The 24,956-nt window shown below is 46.3% G+C and overlaps 2 protein-coding genes across 2 annotated transcripts; both read left to right on the top strand.

The window, feature by feature from the left end:
- The first annotated feature begins 6,171 nt into the window (after positions 1-6,171).
- Positions 6,172-6,864, top strand: LOC130491967 (gastrula zinc finger protein XlCGF49.1-like). Its single transcript, XM_056865774.1, has one exon. It carries the CDS (start codon positions 6,172-6,174, stop codon positions 6,862-6,864), a length of 693 nt encoding a protein of 230 aa, XP_056721752.1.
- Positions 6,865-13,017: 6,153 nt separating this feature from the next.
- LOC130491860 (zinc finger and SCAN domain-containing protein 31-like) lies at positions 13,018-18,946 on the top strand. The gene is made up of 3 exons (XM_056865654.1): positions 13,018-13,758; positions 14,546-14,672; positions 18,138-18,946. The coding sequence occupies exons 1-3, from the start codon at positions 13,018-13,020 to the stop codon at positions 18,944-18,946; spliced, it is 1,677 nt and encodes a 558-aa protein (XP_056721632.1).
- Positions 18,947-24,956: the final 6,010 nt, after the last annotated feature.

Here is a 24,956-nt window from a genome sequence, read left to right as displayed (position 1 = left end):
GATGGTCCTCCAGTTCGACACCCGATCCCGCTCTATCCGTTCCCTCAACAATTTCATGACTGCCTTACGGAGGAGGTTTGAGGACCCCTTTCTGGGGGAACGAGCCAAAGCGGAGCTTCTACAACTAAGACAGGGCTCTACTCCAGTTCGAGAGTTTGCCGATGAATTTCAAAGACTAGCAAGCAAAATTGTGGGCTGGCCCGAAGCCACCCTAATTCACCATTTCAGGGAAGCCTTACACCCTGACATTCTGAACTGGTCGTATATGCGGGGTGATCCCGACACCCTCGAGGATTGGATCCTATTAGCCGAAGAGGTGGAAAGCCGCCGACGCTTTATTTCCCGTGTCCGCCACAGAAACAAGGAGAAAAGCGTCCAAAAGCTCCAGCCCAAGGCACCGCCCCCCAATCCACGGAAACCCGCGCGTCCACCCCAGGACTGCGAAACCCGATTTCAAAGAGGTGCTTGCCTCACTTGTGGGGAACAGGGCCACTTTGCAGCAGTCTGCCCACATCGCCCTGAACCCTTTCGTCCCAGCAAGACAGCCCGAGCTAGAGGACGACCTCAACGCAGAGGCACCGCGGCCACCCGCAGCGCAGCGCCGGGAAGACCCACACCCTCTGCACTTCACGTTGAGGATTCATCTATCCTTCCTACATCAAATGACCCCGCCGGGTCCCGGATTACAAATGCCCCATTGGGGGACAACCTTTCTTCTTCGGACGAAGAGAACCCATGGAATTCCCCAGCTTTAAACCTGGATTCCCCCCTTGATTTGTCAAAAAACGGCTCCGGTCTGTGGTGAGTGGAGCGTCTCCACAGACCTCTGCAGATTCTCCTGCTAAACCGAAAGCTCCCACTAAAGTAAAGGAAGTGGAAACCACCGTTTATGTGGACGCAGTTTTACAACACTATGAAGGTGGTCCCCAACTACCCGTTAAGGCACTCATTGACTCCGGTTGCGGTCGCACTCTCATCAATGAGGCCACATTTGCAGCACTCAAAGTCAAGTCCGAGGCTTTACCAGCCCCCGTCCAATTTGCCCAAATGGATGGAAGCCATTTCAAGGGGGGCCCAGTTGATCATTGCACTATAGGGGTGGCGATGGGAATTGGCTCCCACTGGGAGCAAATAGACTTTACCATAGCCCCTATCCGATTTGAAGTGGTCCTGGGAATTAACTGGATTAAAGGTCATAGTCCCAGTATAGACTGGGAGATGAACACAATCTCATTTGCCAACCCCAAATGCGACCAGCACCGGCAGCAAGTTGCGGTGCTGTCTCCACCCGCTCCGGCATTAATCTCCGATGTCCCATCACCGCCGTCCCTACCTGATGTATACCAGGACTTTGCGGATGTCTTTAACATTAAAGAATGTGATGCCTTACCCCCCCACCGGGCCACTGATTGTGCAATTGAAGTGGTGAAAGACTGCACATTAACCAAGAGTAAGATCTACCCTATGAGCACTTCCGAGCGCACTGTACTACGGGACTTTCTAGACAAAAACCTTGCCAGGGGGTTTATTCGCCCGTCAAATGCTCCCAACTCAGCCCCCGCGTTTTTCGTCCGGAAAAAGGAGGCAACCTACGTCTCTGCATTGACTTCCGAAAACTCAATGCAGTTACTCAAGCCAACACCTATCCTATTCCGCTCATTTCAGATATTTTGGGACAACTGCAAGAGGGACGTATATTCTCCAAATTGGACCTAGTGGAAGCCTACTACCGCGTCCGTATCCGCGAGGGGGACGAACCCCTCACTGCCTTCTCTAGCTGTTTTGGAATGTTTGAATTCCTTGTGATGCCCTTCGGGTTAAAAGGTGCCCCGGGGGTGTTCATGCAACTCATCAACGAAATCCTCCATGATTTACTGTACCGCGGAGTGGTAGTTTATTTGGATGACATTCTTATTTATTCAAAAACCATGGACGAGCACGTCACTTTGGTCCGAGAAGTTCTGCACCGCCTGCGCAATCACCAACTCTTTGCAAAACTAGCTAAATGCGAATTTCACCAGAGCAAAATAACCTTCTTGGGATATATAATCTCCCACCATGGCCTTAGCATGGACCCGGCCAAGGTCCAATCCGTCCTCGATTGGACTCCTCCCTCCAACCGCAAGCAAGTACAACAGTTTCTGGGCTTTGCTAATTTCTACCGCGGATTTATTCCTAACTTTGCCCAAATAACGCTGCCCATCACCGACCTTCTGAAAACCAAGGGTAAAGGAAGCTCTGCTACATTACCCTCCGCTAAGATACTGTGGACTGATCAATGCCAGACCGCCTTTGTAGCCCGCAAACGCCTCTTCACGTCGGAACCTGTGCTACGGCACCCAGACCCAAATCGAATGTTCATTGTGCAAGCCAATGCCTCCGACGTAGCTATGGGAGGGGCCCTGCTCGAAAGAGGACCAGATGGTCTCCTTCACCCCTGCGCTTACTTTTCGAAGAAATTTGCGCACTCCCAATTGAACTGGCCCATTTGGGAGAAAGAAGCCTCAGCCGTTCACCATGCACTTACTCTATGGCGACAATTCCTGGAAGGGTCTAAGGTCCCCTTCGAAGTTTGGACCTATCACAAGAATCTAGCCGCCCTCACAGGAACCCATAAGTTATCCGCGAAACAACAGCGTTGGGCGGAATTATTTGCTCAGTTTCGTTTTGTCCTGAAGCATGTCCCAGGAAAACAAAATGTTCTCGCAGATGCTCTCTCCCGGTTGCCTCAATATCCAACGAAACTCGATCGGCCAACAGACTCTTTATTTACGCCCGCGCAAAGAGAAGCCCTACCCGTACTGGCTGTACAAACTCGATCCCAGACGCTGCCCCAGCGGAAGCACGCAGTAGCCGGCGCGAAAGCTCCTCCAGCCCTACCGACCGCCCAGCTGCCCCCACCACGGAAGCTCACGATGACCGGCGCTCCAGCTCCTCCAAACCAACCGGCCGCCCAGCCGCCTGCAATTTGCACACCGCCGCACGTAAGCGCTTCCCCCTTGTCATCCCCCATAACTACTCCTACTACCACCGTAAACAAGGGGGGGTGTTCCCATCTCCGAATCTTTCTTAAATTCCCTTCGGGAACAATGCCTTATGGAACGCTCTGATCAAACCCTGCCTCCTGGTGTAATCGAACAAGGAGGCTCTTGGTACAAAGACTCGAAATTATATGTGCCCAAAGCGCTCCGAAAAGACGTCTTACACTTGGCTCATGGAATGAAAACATCTGGACACTTTGGGTTCCTAAAGACCCTTCACCTGTTGCGCAGACAATTTTGGTGGGGGGGAATGCGTTCTGACATTGACTCTTTTATTCGCAGCTGTCCTGTTTGCGCCACAGTCAAACGATCTCAAGGCAAACCCCCAGGACTACTGCAACCACTTGAAATACCCAGCAAACCCTGGGAATTGATTGCTATGGATTTTATGACGGATCTCCCTCTCAGCGGGGGGAAAACTGTGTTATGGGTTATCACTGACTTATTTTCTAAGCAAATACATTTGGTTCCATGTGCAGGGATCCCCTCCGCTCAGAAGTTGGCCCGCCTCTTCGTGTCACATGTCTTTAGACTACATTCGTTTCCGCGCAAGATAATCTGCGACCGCGGAAGTAGTTTCGTTGCTAAGTTTTGGAAAGCTTTTCTCAAATTGGTGGGGGTGGAGCAGGGGTTGTCTAGTGCATACCATCCCCAAACGGATGGTCAAACCGAACGTGTCAATGCTGTACTTGAATGTTACTTGCGCTGTTATGTCAATTACCACCAAGATGACTGGGTGGAACTGTTGCCTTTTGCAGAATATGCCTACAGTAATGCTGTACATCAGTCCACAGGTTTCAGCCCGTTTTATGCGGTGTATGGACAGGACTTCGGTCCTATCACCCCAATAGAAGGATTGGAGGGGGAGGGGGATGCCGACATTGCCTCTTGGGCACACACCCTCCGTACAACATGGCCCTGGCTGGTTAGCAACCTAGACCGAGCCAAGCACAAATACAAGGCGCAGGCTGACAAGCATCGTTCCCCCGGTGGGGACCTGCAAGTGGGTAACTTGGTATACCTTTCCACCAAAAACCTGCGCTCCAACCGTCCGTGCCATAAGCTCAATGCTAAATACATTGGCCCATTTCCCATCATCCGCATCATAAATCCTGTCACGGTGGAACTGTCTCTCCCCAAAACTCTGAGGCGTGTATACCCCGTTTTCCATATCAGCCTTCTAAAGCCCCATGTTGCTTCCCCGCAATGGCACCCGGAGCCGCCTCCTGAACAGCCCATAATGGTGGGGGGGGGGGAAGAACATTTCGAAGTCTCCAAAATCCTGGATTCCCGCATACACCATGGGGCCTTGCAATACCTGATCCGCTGGAAACACTTCCCCCTGCCTATGACGAATGGGTTCGCGCACGGGATGTCTCCGCCCCCAAACTCGTCAACGCCTTTCACAATACCTACCCAGACAGACCAGCCCCCTTGCCGGATGGGAGGGGGCCTTAAGGGGAGCAGGATGTCAGGCTGTTATCTCGGTTTAGATGTTTCCTTTCGTTTCTCTGCTGAACCGTCCAGACTTCAAGGACGGCTTCACATACCAAAGCCTGGGAACGCCACTCCTGGGAAATAATGCTCTGTTTATGCTTTGTAATCTCCCACCGTTTCTCTGCCTTATATTTCCAAATAACGGGCAAGACAACTCATAGCTGTCATCTTGCCTTCAAAGCACTGTATTGCCTATTTGACCAGTAAAGCCATCTGCTTGGAATCTGATTATCTCTTTGGTGATTTCTGGTTTGATGGGTCAAGAGCTTACAGTTAGTTCTTGTGTTGGTTCCCTGGGTCCAAAGTAAAAGAAAGCCCCCTTTTTTTCTCCAGTCCTTTCTGTGACTTTCACTAGCTCCACCTCATTGGTTTTTGTCTTCCTGTGGTTGTGAAGTCTAATAAAAGACTTCAGTTACTCTCCAGGAGATCAAATGACAACAAGTCATTCCTGAAGAAGATGGGGTTTGGACAACTGGCGAAGACCCTATGGTTATTTGTAAAAGGGGACCCATCTTACAGCCACTGACTTGGAGAGGAAAGGGGGAATCTTGGAGAGGTTTTAGTGGTAGAGTGGTCAAGGAAAAGGTTCTGAGTTTCCCTTGGGTTTCTGGGCCAAGGAAGCGTGAAGCCATGAGAATGCAAGTAGTCCCTTTTTATCAAATGGGAGTGGAATCTGTGCTTCTATGGGAAAACATTTATGGCATAAAAAAAATCCTCCAGAAATCCACCTGACTCCATCACTGCAGTGGTTTTGAAAGGGGGTGAAAGAAAACCTTTCATTTGGTCACTAATAGTTAAGTTTGCTCTTTCTGGTTTTCTCTTGCCTATTCTTTTTCTGCTACTGAACAGTTCAGTTATATAGTTTTAGTACTTTATTATTGAAGTTTTATTTTCTTTATTCAGAACTTGCATGTGTGTGTGTTGTGTGTTAAGTGCCGTCAAGTCGCTTCCGACTCATGGCGACCCAATGAATTAAAGTCCTCCAAAATGTCCTATCTTTGACAGCCTTGCTCAGATCTTGCAAATTGAGGGTCTTCCTCTTTTCCTGCTGCCCTCAACTTTTCCTGAGAGGAACTTGCATAGAGCAGCTCATAAACCTCAGAAATAATTTTGTTTGGGGGGGAAAATGACCCACAATATGAAGAATATGTACAGGTTTTCAAGAGGCAAATAAAGCAGACTCTGATTGCTGCTAACAAAAAGCCTCTTGGAAACCAAAGGGGATCCAAAAGTGGCTTATGACAATCTCCCCTCTTCCATGTTATCCTGACAATATCAACCCTGTGTGGTAGGATAGGCAGAGAGCGTGTGACTGGCCAAAGGTCACCCAGCAAGCTTCCATGGCAGAGTGGGGATTCAAACCTGATAGAGCCCCTCATAGACCAGTGGAAGTGGTGTAGAAAGAGAATAATTTTTTTCTCCCTACTCATCATTTTGTAGCAATTATCTCCCTCTCTCTTTTTCTGAAGGTGATGGGCGACCAAAGGAAATTAAGAGAGAAAAACGCAACAAGTCGTCTGAAAGGGCCACATGTGAAGCATCAGAAGAGAACCTCCGCAGTCCAAATGGATCAAAGTTGCAGGTGGAAAACCAAGCTGAGTCTGAGAGGAATGACTCTGTTGCTTCTTGGGGGATGGAGTATCTCAAAGCCCCTGACAAACAAGAAACCCAAGAAGAAAAGAGAAGGAACACATGCCACGATGTTCACTGGAGGATCAGCACAGAGGAGAAACACAATAAAAGCATGAAGCTCGGGAAGAGCTTCGGCCACAGCAGAAACTCTACAAAGCTCCAGAGACTTCACAGAGGGGAGGTGCCATATAAGTGCTTGGAGTGTGGAAAGAGCGTCAACTATAGGGGTAGCCTCACTTCCCATCAGAGAATCCACAAAGGAGAGAAGCTTTACACTTGCTCAAACTGTAGCAAGACCTTTATCCGTAAATCCATCCTGAACCTGCACTTGCAAATGCACACGGGGCAGAAACCCTACAGCTGCTCTGACTGTGGCCTGACCCTGAGTGCTCAGTCGAGCCTTGTTAGACATCAGAGAATCCACACCAGGGAGAAACCCTACCACTGCTCAGAGTGTGGGAAGAGCTTTAGCCAGAGTTCGGACCTCGTTAGACACCAGAGAACCCACACTGGGGATAAGCCATACAAATGCTTCGAGTGTGGGAAGAGCTTCAGTCGGAGTACGGGCCTTACTTCGCATCAGAGAACCCACACGGGTGAGAGGCCATACCGATGCTTGGACTGTGGCAAAGGCTTTTGCGAAAAATTGAATCTTATTCAGCATAAGAAGACTCATGAGGGAGAAGCAATGTAAATATTTCACATGTGGAAAGGACTGTTACAAACAGATGTCTAATTTCCCATCAATCCACACACACCAGAGGTCCTGCATAAAATGCTTGGTGTGTGGAGAAGGACTTCTGCAAAGCCACTCCAAATGAGATAAATTTTACAGTTGAACTGTCTTCTAGACCCTGAACAATCACGGCTGCTTTTTCTATTTTTATTTAATTGTATTAGAAACATGCAACCCTCTCCTCCTTTCAGCATGACACAGAAGTACCAGTAAAATTCTTGCAGTGGATGACATATTTGGTGACAAATATATCATATGCTCAATGTTTTCAGATCTTTTAAAAAGAACCATCACTGACTGGCTGTCAAGGGACTTATAGTCCAAATGACCATGTGGATTTCTAGCAATTTTGCTTCCTCATACTTCCAAACATACAGCTCTCATATAAATCGGAGGAAAGCCTCACTAACCTTTCTGTGCAGTAGTTTAATCAGATATTATTACAGGAAGTGAAACCACAACAACACATGGGTCACAGCAAAAACCTCTGGGATAAATTTGGCAAAATAGAATTAGCGGGGGAAATAGATAAGTAGCAGAGAACTTGTGATAAAGTTTTATAAAATTATGCACAGCTTGGAGGAGAGGAGTAAGAGACTTTCCCTTCTCTTCCCCAAAACACCAGAACTTGGGGGCCATCTGCTGGAGCTGATGGTCAGTAGGTTCAGGATAAACAAAAAAAATGTGTACTCTTGATTGTGTGAATGCCACATAATTATCCTGCCATGGGATGTATTGATGGTTTTATGAAGGACTCAGACAGATTCATGGATGAGAGGTCCACCAATGGCTGCTGCTAACCGTGATGCTGAAATGGAGCCTCTGTGTACAGATGCAGCAAACCTCTGAATGTTGTTTGCTGATGGGTAACAGCAGGATTTGCTCATAGGCCTTCTGGGGACTTTTGGGAAGAGGAGACAGGAAACACAGCGGAACAGGTCCAGGCAAAAGCAACCTAAGCTACTATTTTTTGCGCATCCATCAGTTAAGATGTCCAAGTAGGATACAATTTTTTGGATAGTTTTTCATGTTTATGTGGTTTTGTTTTGGGAATAAACACTGTATCTCACTACATGCATTTTCAAAAAAAGGTTTGATTATGTTATTGGATATACTTAATAGCCATTGATCAAGAGATTAAATCTTCCTTTGTGCGACAGGGAAAATCGTACAGTTATCTACCTGGCAGATTCTCAGATGTTGCATTGCTCAAAGGATTCAATCTTTAATTTACTATAATGAAGGAGCAGTGGCTGTCTCTTGTAATTCCTCTTTCCTATATGATAGTTAATGACAGAACATTTTTGAGGTCATTAATTCATAGTATCACCATAAGTCAGAAGTGAGTTGACGGCACTTAGCACAGACATGTTGGTCCCTACAAGCCAGAGAGACTTCACTTTAGTTCTTGGCCTAGTGCTTAGTCGCTTACCTATATTGTGGGGGGGGGGGGGTTTCCCTGTTTGGGCAGTAATGTAAAAAATTTTCCTAGGAACTAGCAAACGTCTGTTTGCATGTTCCTGCTCAGTTTAGCTGATGTGCCTGAGGACTAGTAACTTGGAACCATCTACTGCAAGTGATGTCCAACAGCTGTTTCAAAGTGACCAGAGTTAGAACATCCAGGTTCCTGTTCAAGGTCTAGTCCTAGTTTCAATTGAAGTAAAACAGTTGAAGATACTCCCAAACAACTGGGTGCACAGGGAGTCCCTTTAAAAGTGATGCTCATACCTACAGGAAATTGTTTGTGAGTAAGGTGCCATCAAGAGCCAATATGGTGTAGTAGTTAAAGGGTCGGACTAGGACATGGGAAACCCAGGTTTGAATCCCCACTGCCATGGAAGTTTGCTGGGTAACCTTGGGCCAGTTACACACTCAGCCTTGACCCTGGAAAGTATTTGGATGGGAGACCTCCAAGGAATACCAGGGGCATGACGAGGCAGGCAATGGCAAACCACCTCTGAATGTCTCTTGCCTTGAAAATCCTAAGGGGTCGGCATAAGTCAGCTGTGACTTGACAGCAAAAAAAAAGTGTCGTCAAGTCACAGCCGATTTATGGTGATCCCTCATGGGGTTTTCAAGGCACAAGAAGAACCGGGGCCCTTGCCTGTCTCTGTGTAGCAACCCTCAACTTCCTTGGTGGTCTGCCAAACAAGTACTAACCAGGGCTGACCCTATTTAGTTTCTGAGATCTGACAAGATAGGGTCAGTCTCAGCCATACAGATTAGGATCTATGGGAAATGATCAGCTGTTTATTCTAAAATATATACTGGGGTGTGGGGTAAAGGACAAATGTGCTTGGGGGGGGGTGAGAGGACAGGAAATTTCCCCATTGCTATTGAACAGAAGAGTTTCAGAAGCAGGGCTCTTCCTCTGAGCTCCCTCAATGAAAATGGGTTCATGTTCTCACTTGACTATTGAGACTTCTTAGGTCTCCAGATGTTTGATTTTGGCCCACAGGGTGGGTTAATCAGGCCAGAGGCAATTGGTTTGGCCCACAGATCTTGGGGTTGGCAATATCCCTCCCCACCCAGTCGGCTTCCTGTTGTCCCCACTCAGGAGCCAGACCCAGGAGGTATTGTATTTACCCAAAAGAAGGGCAACTCTGAATGTAAGATACCTCCCATTAAAAATGCTATACACTAAAAAAACAAAAACAATACTGGATATAACTGCAACTTCTATGTGAATGTAAGGAGACACCTTAAAATAAATTGCATGTTTAATTATAGTACACAAAACAGGAACAGATTGTTGAACTGCAAAAATACACAAAATTGCCTTAGACAGAATCAGACCCCTGGTCTCTCAGGGATATTGCTGTTTACTCCGATGGACAAAGGCTCTCCAGGGTCTCACATAACTTGCTATCATGTGGAGGTTTATTTAGTTTTTCAAAATGGACATGTTGGGGACTCAAACTGGGACATTCTACTTCTCAAACACATTTTCTTTTTTTTAATATATTTTTATTATTTTTCAATAACCAACATTACATTTAGACATACACCCTCTATATCCATAAAAATAATCATTAAAAATTCATAAAATTATTAGATGTATGTCTTTAAAATACAATCAAAAACAACTGACTTCCCCACCGTCTTCCTCCCTCTCTAAAATATCCGATCTCCTTTGCATCCATGCATTCTAAGTCACCCTATTATATTTGTACTTTCCCCTTATCCAATATATTCAATATTAATAATACCAAGGAGAGAAAAAGAGAAAAAAAGAAAAGAATAAAAGAAAAAAAAAGAAATTCCATTTCCCTCCCTATATTCATCTCAAAAAACATGTGTAAATCTAAAAAAGGAAGAAAAGAAAAAAGGGGATTAAAAAAAATCATCTTATATAAAGTCAATGGTTATAGTATTTTCCCTCTACCCTCCACCTTTCCCATGTTAAAAATCAAATTAGTGTTCTTCCTCTCAAACACAGTCTCTACCACTGAGCCACAGCCTCGATCCTGGCTCTCTTTGCAAATACAAAAGCTGACACTTCATCAGCTACTCAGAATACACACATGCCTTGTAAGAGAGAAGGAAAAACCGTGGCAGATCTTCTATTAATAAAGCCGAAGGTTAATCTTACTGCTGCGCTAAAGATAGAAAGCCAAATTGGGTATTGTTACCTAGCAACCGGAATGCAAACAAGCCCATTCCTCTCATTAGCAAACCCCCGCCACTGCCCATTTTTCCACCTTCGGGTTTAGAGGCCAGAATTTCCTGGGGAGGGGATGGATTTAATGCACACTTGCTGTTTGTATGCGTCTGTAAAAATTAAGGCAGTTGATATAAATTAAAAGAGAGGAGGGTTTTTCATTTGTTTTGGCAAGGTGGGAAAAGGTTAAAACCACCGAGCGCCGTTTGCTAGAGCGGCCAAATATGGATGAAAGGAAAGGCTCTTTTCCTGCCTGGGGTGGAGTTGGCTTCAGAATTTCTAAAAGAGGAGGAGGAAGTTGCTGTGCCTGGAAGTGCAGAAGGTGAGTTCCGGGGAAAGGGGGGGGGTGCGTACCCCAAACAGGGGGGTTAATTGGCAGGAGATACAACACATGGGGGGGGGGAGAAGAAAGACCCCCCCAACTTCCTCTGCCCCCTACTGCTGATCCTGGACGTTTCTGTCTGGTCGCAGCAAGCCCCCCCCCCACTCAGTTTCTTCCAAATCGGAGCAAAGATTTCCTAACTCTCCGCATCTTCTCGGGCATGAGACAGCAAGGTAGACTGCCTCTGAATGTGGAGGATCCCCTGAAGTATTTTGGCTTAGCAGTTTGCAATCCTGGAGGGGGGTGGGGAGGGAGCCCCATGGAGAGAGACACCCCCCCCTCCTCAGTATGAGAGAGGAATGTCACCACTGCTGTCATCCTTGTCTCTGAAATGTCACGCACGTGGAATCACGAGTCAGTAACGGTGTTGGGGGTAGGGTTGGATTTTCTCCTCCTGCCCCCTTTCTAATGAACCAGAGTTAGTGGGGAATGACAGGATTGCCCATTGGAAACGATGGGGGTGCCTGAAGACCCGTGGGCGATAAGGGGAGCCAGGAATGGAGGGTCCATTGACTTAATGCGGGATCCGTTGAAACGCATTTTAGTACAGAAAAGTAGCATTTGGAATTTGGAAGGGGTTTAGAGAATTGGTTCTTGTAGGTTATCCGGGATGTGTGACCGTGGTCTTGGTATTTTGTTTCCTGACGTTTCGCCAGCAGCTGTGGCAGGCATCTTCAGAGGAGTCACACTGAAGGACAGGGTCTCTCAGTGTCAAATGTGAAGGAAGAGTAATATAGAGTCAGAAAGGGGTTGGGTTTGAGCTGAATCATTGTCCTGCAAAAAGTATCAAAGGTAATGTGCTAATCACTGTCCTGTAAGTATCAAGATAATGTGCTAATGAGGGTGTGGTATGTTAATATGGAACCATTGTATCCTGAAGTGATCTGTTAATGTGTGAAATCCAAAGCTAATCCGCATGGCTATTGTGGACTGTAGTCTTTGTTAATCTGGAGGTTTTCAGGACAGGAAGCCAAGCCTTATTTAGAGAATAAGGTTTAGAGAAATTTGGAAGGGGTTTAGAGAAACCTGCTCTAGATCTGGAGCGCCGGCCCCAAGAGTGGAATGACTGTCCTTGGGAGTGGCATGATTGCACTGGGACTGGAATGACAGGCCCCAGAGTGGAATGGCTGTCCCTGGAAGTGTTGTGGGACTTGAATAACAGTCCCCAGGATAGAATGACGGTCTCTGGGAGAAGCAAAGTGTTGTGGGACTGGAATGACAGGCCCCAGAGTGGAATGGCAGTCCCTGGAAGTGTTGTGGGACTTGAATGACAGGCCTCAGGGTAGAATGACGGTCCCTGGCAGTGGCATGATTGTTCTGGGACTGAAATGACAGCCCCCAGAGTGACATGATGGTCTCTGACAATAGCTCCACTATGGGGGCTATCATACCAATCCCAGAATAGTCATGCCACTCTCAGGGATTGGCATTCCACTCCGGAGTTTGTCATTCATAGCCCAGAGCATTTTCTATAAATCTCTTATGTGGGAAATAAATAGCACAAATAGAGAGCTGCAAGAAACTTGCGGAAATAGGTGACCAGAGGCTCCTCTCTCTCTCTCTCTCTCTCTCTCTCTCTCTCTCTCTCTCTCCAGTGTGCTGAGCCCCCACCTCTCTTGCTCTCTTGGTGGCTTGCCTGGAGCAGTCTGGGCAGTCGTGCCCAGCCTTCCCCCCACACCCCTCCGTCTCAGCAGCAGGCGGGAGCACTGAGGTCCCCCTGGAGCCGCCACAGCCTTCATGGTGGTCGTTTTGTGGTTTTCCCCATAGCAGCCATTTTGTGATGAGTGACCCCTAGCCATTTATACCACACTAGCTGTTAACATCATGTAAAACTGGCATCCATAAAAGATACTGAAAACTATCCTAGTTGATTCAGAGTTCCTTGTGAAATGGAACCATCCTTCAGGGGAGAATTCCAAAGCCATTCCCCTGTCTGATGGTCTTGCTCTTTGCAAATGGCTGTTCTATCTATCCTTGCTTTTTTTGTTTCTGTTATGCATCTTTTTTCTCACCATGCCAGTCTAGAACGCCTTGATTCTGAGAGACTGTAAGCACTAGATCAGCCACAATGAAAATGGAGGAAGATCCAGTGATTGGGAGGCAAGAACGGGAAGCCAAAATTGGCAGCAAAGATGTTAATATCCTCCAGGCAGGGACTCTTGGAGAGGTCTTGGAAGGAATACCTGAAGGAATTCTGGTTAAACAGGAGCCTGCTGAAGGTTCCCTTCAGCAGTGGGAAGTCCAGTGGCAGGAGTTCCTCAAGACTGTGGAGAGCCCTCAGTCCCATTGGGTGATCCCAGAGTTGCCTCAGGAACCCACCCCATGGGACGACACCAAGGCCTTCCTGGCCTCCTTTGAGCAAGTGGCTGAAGCCTGCCGATGGCCGAAGGAAGAGTGGGTGGCCCATCTCCTGCCAGCTCTCAATGGAGAACCTGAACGCGCATTTAGCAACTTGGATAGCCAAGACAGAAGGGACTATGCAAAGGTGAAGTTGGCCATCTTGCGAGGTGACGCCATGCGGAGGGAGAAGCAGCGCCAATACTTCCGCCGTTTCTGCTATCTGGAGACTGAGGGGCCAAGAGGGACGTACAGCCGACTCCAGGAACTTTGTCATGGGTGGCTGAGGGTGAAGAAACATACCAAGGAGCAGATCCTAGAACTCTTGATCCTGGAGCAGTTCCTGACCATCCTGCCCCCGGAGATTCAAAGCTGGGTGAGGGAAAGCAGCCCAGACACCTGTGCCCAAGCAGTGGCCTTGGCCGAAGAGTTTCTGCAGATGCAGCGGGACGCCCACAGAGTAAAACAACAGGTGAGGAGGTTTCACCCTGGTCAGTCATGGGGGCGGGGGTTCTTGGCTGTTCACAGAAAGTTACACTGAGTCAGACCCTTGCTTTGTCAAAATCAGTCTTGTCTAATCTGACTGGCAGCTGCTGTCCAGGGTCTCAGGGAGAGGTCTTTCACATCATCTATAACCTGAGATCCTTTCAACTGGAGATATCAGGGATTGAACCTGGGATCCCGGCCTGAGGAGTGTCCGGCTGGCCTTGACCAGGGCCCGGGCTTTCTCTGCCCTGGCCCCTGCCTGGTGGAATAGCCTTGCTAGCGAGACCAGGGCCCTGCGGGACCTCAAAGAGTTCCGCAGGACCTGTAAAACAGAGCTATTCCGCCAGGCTTATGGCTGAGACCAGCTACGGTTCCTATATATAAAGACTGGCCTCCCTAACCTTCCCATTGCGGTTAACACCTTTTATTCCATCTGGTGCCTTCCATCTGCTCGCCTAGCTGGGTTGTATTGTGACTCGTATGTTAGAGGCGCCTAGGTAAATTAGTATAATGATTATGATTTTATAGGGCTATTTTAAAATGTTTTAATGCTTTTATTGATTGATATGACTTTTATATTCTGTAAGCTGCTCTGAGCCTGGCTTTGGCTGGGAAGAGCGGGGTAACAAATGGAAATAATAAATAAATAAATAAATAAATACTCCTGGGTTTGGGGATGGGTTGGTCTAGGTTAAGCTGGCAAGAGTGAAAGGCAAAGGCGTGGCCCAATGTTTCCCCCTCCACCCTAAAAGGGATCCCTGCTGCTCTTTCAGGTGATGATGAAACACAAGGAGGTGGCTATGAGTCCCTTAGAGCCAGAAGTGGCTCCAACTGGGCCTACGGAGAGGCAGCCACGGCAGGAGGCCCAGCCACAGATCAGTGAGGAACCCAGCCTTCGGGGTAAGGATTGTTCACAGCCACTCTGTGGTTGGTGGATTGTGTTAATATGTGTTTCTTTCGGTCTTCTCATGTCATTGGGTGTGTTCCTGGGATCATGCTAGAAATCTCATGGCTTTTTGTCAATAATAATAATATAATATTTTGTCGAAAATAATATTATTTCCCTTCTTGGGAAATAGCCATAAACACTTCAGCAAATTTCACAGAGCACCATATCAAGGCAGTGCTGCATGGGGCTCAACCTAAAATGGTGGATGGGATCTCATGAGCTAGTCGTCAGAGATCTCGGCAGCCATTTTGGGATGCTAGGCAACTATCAGCTGGAGTGTAAGGGGAGAGGGAAAGTAGAGATTGAGGGGGGAACCAGATCAGGAGCAAATGAGGGGAAGCAGGGGGAAGGATGGGGAAAATAGGAGCCAGAGGTGGGACAGTGGGGACAGTGCTGGGAAAGGGGCCATTGGGGGGTATGGGATTTCCACTTCCCTACACAGCTCCTCTGCTTGTAAGAACAAAAGACTAGCCTTGCAAGATCAGACCTATCATTCCTCTAGTCCACCATTCTGTTTCCAGCATTGGCCAATCAGATGCCGCAAGTAAACCTTTATACAAGACAACAGCCCTCCTCACATTTTGCAAGTAGCAGCATTCTGCCTCTGAGCCTGGAGGTGCCATTTGGCTAGCCAGTGATAGACTTATCCTCCCTAAATCTGTCTGGACCCCTTTTAAAGCCTCCTAAGCAGACTAGCTTGATCTCGTCAGATCTCAGAAGCTAAGCAGACCCTGACAGGTCTTTGGATGGGAAACCTCCAAGGAATACCAGGGTCCTGAGGCGGAGGCAGGCAATGGCAAATCACCTCAGAATGTCTCTTGCCTTGAAAACCCCATTCAAGGTCACCATAAATCAGATGTGACTTGACAACAAACAACAACAACAAAAAGCCAGTGTGTCAGCACATCTTGTGGGGACAAGTTCCACCAGTCACATTCACTCATTCACCCATTCACCCATCAAAACTGTTATGTTGTTCCACATGACATAGAAATCTGAAATTTGGTCTATGTATAACTGATGATGCCCTATTTAGTGAGGAGCAAAAATATTTGAAATGTGGGTTATTCGTACACTGACTAGTTAGAGCAGGGGTGTCAAACTCAATTGTTACGAGGGCCAAATATGACATCAATGTCACTTGGTCAGGACGGGCCATGCCTCGCCAGCCCAGATTGAGAGTGGTGGTGGGGGGCTGGCTCGTGGACTGGATAAGAGCTCTTGGGTTGGATCCGGCCCGCGGGCCTTATGTTTGATACCCCTGAGTTAGAGTCTATGGCATGGTATATATTTATTATTTTCTTTATAATCCTCTAGAGGAGGGTTTGAATACTAGGGCTATAAAGCAGAGTGATTATCATCTTCTCTAAAAAAAAGAAGAAGACACATTCCTGTGTCTCCCATCTCCTGCTGTTAGGATTTAAGGAATTGAGGCTGTGATGCTGTGCATACTTAAAATCAAACCCCATTTAATCCTGTAGGACATTCTTCTGAGTAAATATGCACAGGACTGTGCTGTAGATGAAGTTAGTATATTAAGGTTGCATCTGTGGTTCTCTGCCTCCTCCATTTTATGCTGACAACAACCCTGTGAGGTAGGTTAGGCTGAGAATGAGTGACTGACCCAATCAACTACTGTTTTTTAGTGGAAAGCACGGATTTGAATCTCACAGTCTGCCATTCTAATCACAATTCCTCACTGGCTGCCCCAAAGGCACCTACGCTCTCCCTAGTTAATTTGACTGAATCTCCTGGCTGTTGATTGATATTTTAAAATGCGTCACTGTGGGTTGTATTCGACAACCTCTTTCTGCTCTGAGGAGAATTCAGATCAAAAGTCCTCACTAGCTGAAAAGGAATCATGGGGGATCAAACTATTTTTTCAGTCTCTTTTTCCCCTCAAAGCAGCAGATTCAGCATTATAAACCAATATTAAATGCTTCTAAATAGTACTAAAATGTGATAAATTATTAAAACTTGAGCCAGAGTAGATCTAGTGCTGAACAAAAGCTTGCTTGAATGAAGAGGTATTTAATTGGTCTTCGGAAACTTGGCGGGAGGCTTAGGGTCAAACTTGACGATACGGTGTCCCTGAGACCATCATGGGATATAGTGCCATTTTAGAGCCTTTCTTGATGCTTGAAATTGCCACAGGGGCCCAATCCTGCCAAGGAGGCCAGCACTAGGGGATGAGGGGCTCCTGCTGCCCCCCACCATACTGTTTTCAAGAGCCAAAATGGCCGTGCAGCCTCTATTCTGGGCCTTTCCCAGAGTCACTTAATGGGACATAACCTAGAAAAGGGCTTTCTAGCCTGATTTTAAAGGATTTATGTTCTACTGTGCCAATCCGAGGCTGCAACTCTCTTCTCTCATCGTCTGTTCTGTTTTTGCCATGTTGAGAAGACTGGGGAAATTGAGCAGTTCTGCCCTCTTTTCATCCTCCTGTTGCCCTCTCAAGAGTACTTCATGCATTCTGTCCCTTATAAAATAGAACGTGGACAAGCTTGCCTCAAGTCCCTGTATCTTCTTCTCCAACTTACACTTGCTGCCAGTGTAACTGCTGTTACCCTCACGTAAGAATGCGAACATGCTAAAGACTTTGCATGTCACTGCCTCAGCTCCCTCATCAGCCACACTGCTGCAATCCATTGCAGAAGTGGTTCAGTTTTTCTTGCACTTCCCTGATAACTTCCCTGACAAACTGCCTCACAAGACTCCCTTCTTGCAGGAGCAAAAAGCTTAACACATATAGAATGTACAAACTTCTCAGCCTCTTCCAGGGCCCTCAGGCCTGACCCCCAGGGTAAGAGCCACATGGCAAGAGCCCTTGAGCTCTTGCCAAAGGCTTGCATCTCTGGTGAGGAGTCTTACACAGTTCGAGGCTCACCCAGCAGAGAGCGGAGCCAGCCGTCAGCCCCAGGCAAACAGCACCTCCCTAATCAGCTGCAATCGCTGTCCGCAATCAGCTGCAATCACTGTCCGCAATCAGCTGCAATCACTGTCCGCAATCAGCTGCAATCACTGTCCGCAATCAGCTGCAATCACCACTCCAGCAGCTCTTTCCTGCTCCTTCTCAGAGCCCAGCAGACTTTAATCATAGATAATTATATCTATTTTGCTTTAGAATTATATTTAGTAATTAAGCTGTCCAGATGTATATGTATCATTATTTTATTTCAATCTTCTGAAAACTGTTGGACCTTATGATTGATATTTATAAATAAATCAAAATACAAGACGGGGTGGGGGGGGACACCTCCAGGGGCCTAAACACAGTATGAAGTCCCCTCACCTAAAAATTATAGTCTAGAAGCAGACCATGCTAAACAGCTTAACAAATCCTCAGAGCAATATATAAAAGGCTTTTGAAATACAAAGATTGTTTTTCTCTTCCTCTCCTGTTTTTATTCCAAAAGGTTACATGGAGGTGAGAAAGCATGAAGGGAAAACCAGCCCCATGGATTGTTTGGAGCTGGTGGAAACAGGTGGCACATTCCAAAGGAGAGCAATGGAGACCATCACTGAGGGAGGGGGAAAATCTCAGGAGAGCTCCACGGGGCAACAGAGACCCTCCCTAAGGAACAGAATCAGCAAATCCAGTCCTGGTGGGGCAAAGAGGGTTCTCAATGAAAGCTTAGTGGGGCCCAAAGATGACACCCGCACTGTTGCTGAGGGAACCTTCAGAGAGGAACTGGTCCTTCCCAGACATGAAGGACTCCCTAATCAGGACACATTCCTACAATGTGGAAGGAACGTTGTTCGCAAGGACCTGTTGATGCGGCATCAGCGAATCCATGCATTGGACAAACCGCGGAAGTGCTTGTACGGTGGGAAGACCTTCTGTCCAAGGCCAAGCCTGAAACTTCACGAGAGAACCCAGCCTGAGGATAAACCCTTCCAATGCTCTAACTGTGGAAAGCGGTTCACTCGAAATTCCCTCCTAATTAAACATGAAAAGACCCACGGAGGAGAGAAACTCTACAACTGTTCGACCTGCGGGAAGGTCTTTGTTTATAGCTGGAACCTCATCAAACACAAAAAGAAGCACACAGGGGAGAAACCATACCAGTGCTCAGCCTGTGGGAAAACCTTCTTTGAGCGTTCGGACCTCCTCAGGCATGAGAGAACGCACACGGGAGAGAGACCCTATAAGTGCTCACTCTGTGAGAAGTGTTTCAGTCAGAAGTGGCTGCTGATCAAACATGAACGAACCCACATGGAATAGACAAGTGTTCACAATCCAGGAAGATATCCCGTTTTTAGCCAAGGCCACCTTTATTATAACAGTATACATACAGGAGGAAATCCATATACATGCTTAGCATTTGGGAGGGACTGTATAAGAAAATCATTACTTAGGATTCCATGAAACACTGGCCCCAAAATTGTGGGTGGTTTGGGATTGAATTAAAGGATTTGAACACTTCTCACTAACCTGCATCTTTGCCTCCAAGGTATTATAACTCTGTGGGTTTGAGACAATTGAGTTCTCCCACTCATTTTCCCTCTTCTATAACTGAAAAACAAAGTAAATGTGACAGCAGACATGCGTCTATCCCATGGCCACTAACGCCATTTTAGAACCCGTTGTAGTTTTTTAAAAAATGGTTCAAGGCCCTGATCTGGACCAGGCACATGGCTCAGTGCCGTCAGGAGCTCTTGTTTTCCCCTCCTCACCTCTTCAGGTGCCAAAACAGGCACTTGAAAAGGTGGGGGGGGGGAGAGAAGAGTTCCTGGGCTCACTGTGCGCCTGATCCAAATTGGGGCCTCACAGCAATTAAAACAACAACAACAACTATTATTGCTTCTAAAATGGCGTCATTGGCCATGGGTTAGACCCATGGCCACGTCACATTTACTTTGGTCTTGACTCTCAGCATTCAACAACAATACCTATATTGGCATCTTGAAATAGTAAAACTACTCTCAGCATTCAGAGAGCAGTGAGTGTGCTCGGCCCTGTGCTCGGCCCTTCTTCGTCATGAGAAGAAGTGTTCTTGGTGTTGCTTTTAAATGCCAACATATTTTTGGTGTATCTGGGGAGTCCCCTGAATATGTAGAGATTCCCCTTCCTTGTCTGTAGGTGACTTGGTTTTGCTTCTTTCACAATGGGCACAGCCATTTTGCCATTTCAAGGAGTGATGCTAAGTATCAGAGAATCCTCAGGGCTGACCAAGAAAGGATGATGGGAGATTCATGAATGCAGGTCCCATATAAGAGCTAGATTTGAGTGCAGTAGCGCCTTAGAGACCAACAAGATTTTCAGAGTATAAGCTTTCAAGGCTAAGCTCCACACTTATTTATAAAATAAACTAAATTGTAGGTTACGGCCAAATCAATTAAAATGATATATGGCAGATGACTGAGTGAGAATAATTTTATACATTTATGACCTCTGAGAATGGCAGATGTTATGATAAGATCTTACGCACTGTTTTCTGTTTTGTAGATATATATTACAGTATTGTTTTATTAAATACAGGCACTTGTGTGGTTTTCCAGCATGGGGGAAATAATAGTCCCAAAGAGAAACCACAGAATCAACATTGTGGGGAGGAGGCTTATAGCCTAACACACACACCTACTGTGGCCCCAATCCAAATTGAGCCCTTCCCACTTTGGCTGCTGGGGATGGTTTTTTTAAAAGTACAGGAGTTCCATTCATAGATCTCCAGTTATCATGTCTAGTTCGGCACTTGGAGAAAAGCCACATGCTGGATCTACCCTGGCAGCCTTTTTCTCCTAACTACCTTCATCTGATGCAGAAAAGGACACGTTGTATTTCAGCACTCAGGTTACAAATATGCCAAGGATGCAGTCTGGCCACCAGGATGAGATGGTGGCCGAAGGGCTGGTATTTCAGCTCAACTTCTTGAATCAAGATATCACGGGACTTTAAAAATGGATAATCCAGAACTGTAGAGTTATTCTCTCCCTCTGTACCGAGAGTCATGTTGCTGTTCTCACATGTTGTGAATCCAATGCTTTGCAAACTTGTGTGCTGTTCATTTTTGTAACCAATCAAAAGCCCTGTTTATGACAAACTTTCCAGGGATCATTCTTTCTTTTTTTTTAATTACCCATATACACTAACAATACAAATAGGTCATTTACAATAAATGTCTTCAAGAGGGGAGGTTGTGTAGGAGGGGCAATCCTATTTCTAGTGTAGGGTCGCCAAAACTGGGTTCAGAAATTCCTGCATATTTGCTGTTGGGAGACTGGAGAGGGTGGGTTTGGCAGGGGAGGGAGCTCAGTATAGTGTGATGCCACACCCTCCACCTTCCAAAGAAGCCATTTTCTCCAGGGCAACTGATCTCTGTGGTAATGAGATCAGTTGTAATTTTGGGAGATCTCCAGGCCCCACCTGGAGGTTGGCAGCCCTAATTTCTACTCCCGTCTCCCAGCCAGCTCTGGTTTCCTACCACTACCACCAGCTCACCACTTCCTCCTCACTCTTCCTCTTCCAGTCTACGCATCATGGCCACCCTCAACAAGAGCAGTTTAGATTGGGGGAGTCAACTGGGGAGAGGTTGGTTATCCCCAAACTGCTTTTTATTTTAAAGAGTTTTCTAGGGCCAGAATGACACCAGGGCCCTGATGTATCACACTTTTCCCATACATGACATATTGATTATTATTCATGGGGAGGGGGAGAATCAAGGATGGTGGCCTTGACCTTCATTCTTGCAGGATTACCATCTCTTTTCCCCCTGCCCAAAGAAAGCAGGAGTTTCAGCTAAGAGATTTTCCCCTGTGGAGCCTGTGCATAATGGCAGGAAGGAAGGGAGGAAGGCTCCGGCTCTAAGTGTATATCCTTATTCTTTTTTTGGAGGAAAACAACCAGACAGGAATAACAGCTCCTACTGAGCAGCAAAACAAACAACCCAACAAAAATACTAGCCTTATTTAAACATTCAGAACAAACTTTCTGTAAACAAGCTTCCTGTTTATTTAGTTACAACATTTATATCCTGCCTTTCTGCCCAAACTAGGCTACTAAGGTGGCTAAAATCTGTTTGAAAGTAAAATCTGGGAATCTTAAAAGATATGAGGTGTTGTGGAATGGTATAGTATAGCCCTATCTCATTTACTCTGATGGGCAGTGGCTCTCTGGAGTCTTTTCCATCAGTTTCTACCTGATCCTTTCCACTGAAGGTGCCGGGGATTGAATCTGGGACCTTCTGCATGTCAAGCAGATGCTCTGCCACTGAGCCACGGCCCCTTCCTAATCTATGAAGCTGACATCTACTAATTCAGACCTTTGGCCTGTTAAGCTTAGTCTTGTCTACTCTGACTGGAGGCCACTCTTCTGGGGTCTCAAGCAGAAGTCTTTCTAGGGTTGCCAACTCTGGGCTGGGAAATACCTGGAGATTTTGGAGGTACAGCCTGCGGAGGGTAGAGTTTGGTGAGGGGAGGGACCTTAGTAGTGTATATTGTTGTAGAGTCCACCCTCCAAAGCAGCCATTTTCTCCAGGGGAAATGATCTGGGTCATCTGGAGATCAATTGTAATGGCAGAAGAATTCCAGGTGCCACTTGGAGGTTGGTAACCCTAGGTCTTTCCCACCAGGCACTACTTGATCCTTTCCACTGGAGATACGGTTGCTGATACGGTTGCTACAACTTGTATCCCATTTGGGAACGTAGAAACTGTAAATTTGTCTGTGCAATCTTGTTTCAATTGATAGCCTGATGTTGGAATAGATAAGCTAAAAAATACACACGGTTGCTATTTTGTCCCTAAAAGGGTTATGCTTAAAAGTCTATGGAAATTTTTGAAGCTACAGAAGCTTATATTGAAATGAGTACATTTTGACATCAATATATAAACGGGACTGAGGAAGAACTGAAACGATAGTATCCCTTTCTACCTTTCTTCACTTGAAGACATCGACCTCGGATTGATTGTTACTGTACCAGGACTGAGAAATACTTTTGTACATATGCAATTGGCTTGTTAGCACGTTGTTATACGCTCAGAACTGAGAAATACTTTGTTGTATATATGCAATTGGCTTGGTAGCACGTTGTTACATTCAATATACTTTTGACATTACACATTGTTATCAGCCTATTCCTGTACTTATTTTCTAACCTTAGGTAATGGTGCAGAGGTGTTGATTTTTGACTGCTTAACCTCCAGGTGGTGGCTGGAGATCTCCTGGGGTTACAACTGATCTCCAGGTGACAGATCAGTTCACCTGTGGACTATATAGCATTATACCCCACTGAAGTCCTTCCCCTCCCCAAACCCCGCCCCCTCGGGCTCCACTCCCCCCCCCCCAATCTCCAGGTATTTCCCAACCCGGAGGTGGCAACCCTAATTGGAGATTGAACCTGGGGCCTTTTGCACACAAAACGAATACTCTGCCCCTGAGCTACAGCATACCAAAAAGCGAAAGAAAGAAAGAAAGAAAGAAAGAAAGAAAGAAAGAAAGAAAGAAAGAAAGAAAGAAAGAAAGAAAGAAAGAAAGAGAATGAATGAATGAATGAATGAATGAATGAATACGAATTACTTTGTGGAGCTCATCCCAGAGGCCGTTCAGTGCCGGCTTTTGTGGGATGGACCCACAAAGTTTATGCTGGAAGTAAGATCCAGTTTATGCTGGAAGTAAGATCCAGTTTATGCTGGAAGTAAGATCCAGTTTATGCTGGAAGTAAGATCTTGTTCCTCTCACAAGTGCCAAAAGACGCCTGCTCATTTTCTGCAAACTGAGACTCACTCGGCTGCCCCCTCCGGACAGTCGCCGTCCCGCGCTTGCAGCGTTTCAACAAGGGTTAAGTTGACCGAGCTTGGCTTCCTAGAGAGAGCAGGAGAGAAAAGAGGCTAAACAATAATAGCAGTGGAGGCTCTTTTCCTGTTTTAGAAGGGAAGGATTTGTTTTGAATGTCCTTTGGATGCACAGAAAGAGGAGGAGGAGGAAGAGAGCCGGGATTAGGGAGGTGAGAGAAGAGGGGGAAGGTGGGGGGTGGGAGGCAGCAGCAGGGCAGGAAATTGGGTGGAGGGAGAAAGGGCTCCCCACAACTCCTGCCTTCCCCATTGATTCTGATCCCATCCATGCAGTTCCTACTGTATTCCTTCCCCAGCATCTGGGGTTGCCGCTCTCCAGGTAGGGCCTGGAGATCTCCCACACTTACCATTGATTTCCAGATAACAGAGATCAGTTCCTTCCCCTGGAGAAAGTGGCTGCTTTGGAAGGTGGACTCCATGACATTATACCCTGCTGACGTCCCTCTTATCCCCAACCCAAACCCTCCCCAGGTTCCGCCCCCCACCCCCATCTCCAGAAATTTCCCAACCCAGAGTTGACAGTTCCTATCCAGCAGGCAGAGGACGATGAGCAGCCCTCAGTGGTCAGAGCCAGTGTCCTCAACAACCTTTGGGTCTCTTCTCCCCATCTAGAGTGTGTGTGAGAACCACTTGTCTTTCCAGTGGAGTGGCTCACTTACTTGAGCCACGAGTTCTGAAAGATAAACTACTAATAACTTTAACAATTCTAACTGCTACAATATTTATTTGAATGGAAGACTTGCCCCCACCCCCGGGTATGCCATAAAAATAAAAAGGAAGGGGTTGTCTTAATTTTGCATACAAGTTACAATTATGTCCAATACTTTTTTTAAAAAAGATTTGTGTATAAGATTTTGGGAGGGGGCATCTTACATTCATACTGTATTAACGTTGTTATGGGAAAAAAACTGGTTAGAAAGGGTATAAGATATTTGTAACATAACATGGTTAACTTACAAAGTTCTCAAGACTCAAAAAGGGGCAATTCAAATGGAGAGGAATAGTTCATTGTATGGATTTATGTTGAACTGCTGGATAGAAATGTAATATGGATTTATATAGCATAGACAAAAAATGTACTTTTGTAATAGAAAAGATGCATAGCAAGCTTTTATCGTTACTTCTTTTAAACAAAATTTGTATGAAACAGTATATTTTGTGAATTTGTAAACGTTATACATTTCACAAATTAAGTTTGTTACAATTGTGAAATCACACATCTACAAAACAGGCAATAGCATACAAACAAAACTGTCCCATAATATTCAGATTATTAGAAAAACGGCTGATTTTTTTTTAATGGCAGTTGGCAGACCAGAGGGTCACTCTTTTAAAAATGTTTTATTGTCTGCGCTTCCCTTTTTTTAAATCAAGGATCAGCATGGTTGTTTATATCAAATTTTCTATAGTTTTGTGCCGTGAAACTCGTGAGGTCACCCAACG

Source organism: Euleptes europaea, chromosome 1, assembly GCF_029931775.1.
Source record: "Euleptes europaea isolate rEulEur1 chromosome 1, rEulEur1.hap1, whole genome shotgun sequence".
NCBI lineage: Eukaryota > Metazoa > Chordata > Lepidosauria > Squamata > Sphaerodactylidae > Euleptes > Euleptes europaea.
This window is presented reverse-complemented; position numbering and strand designations above follow the sequence as displayed.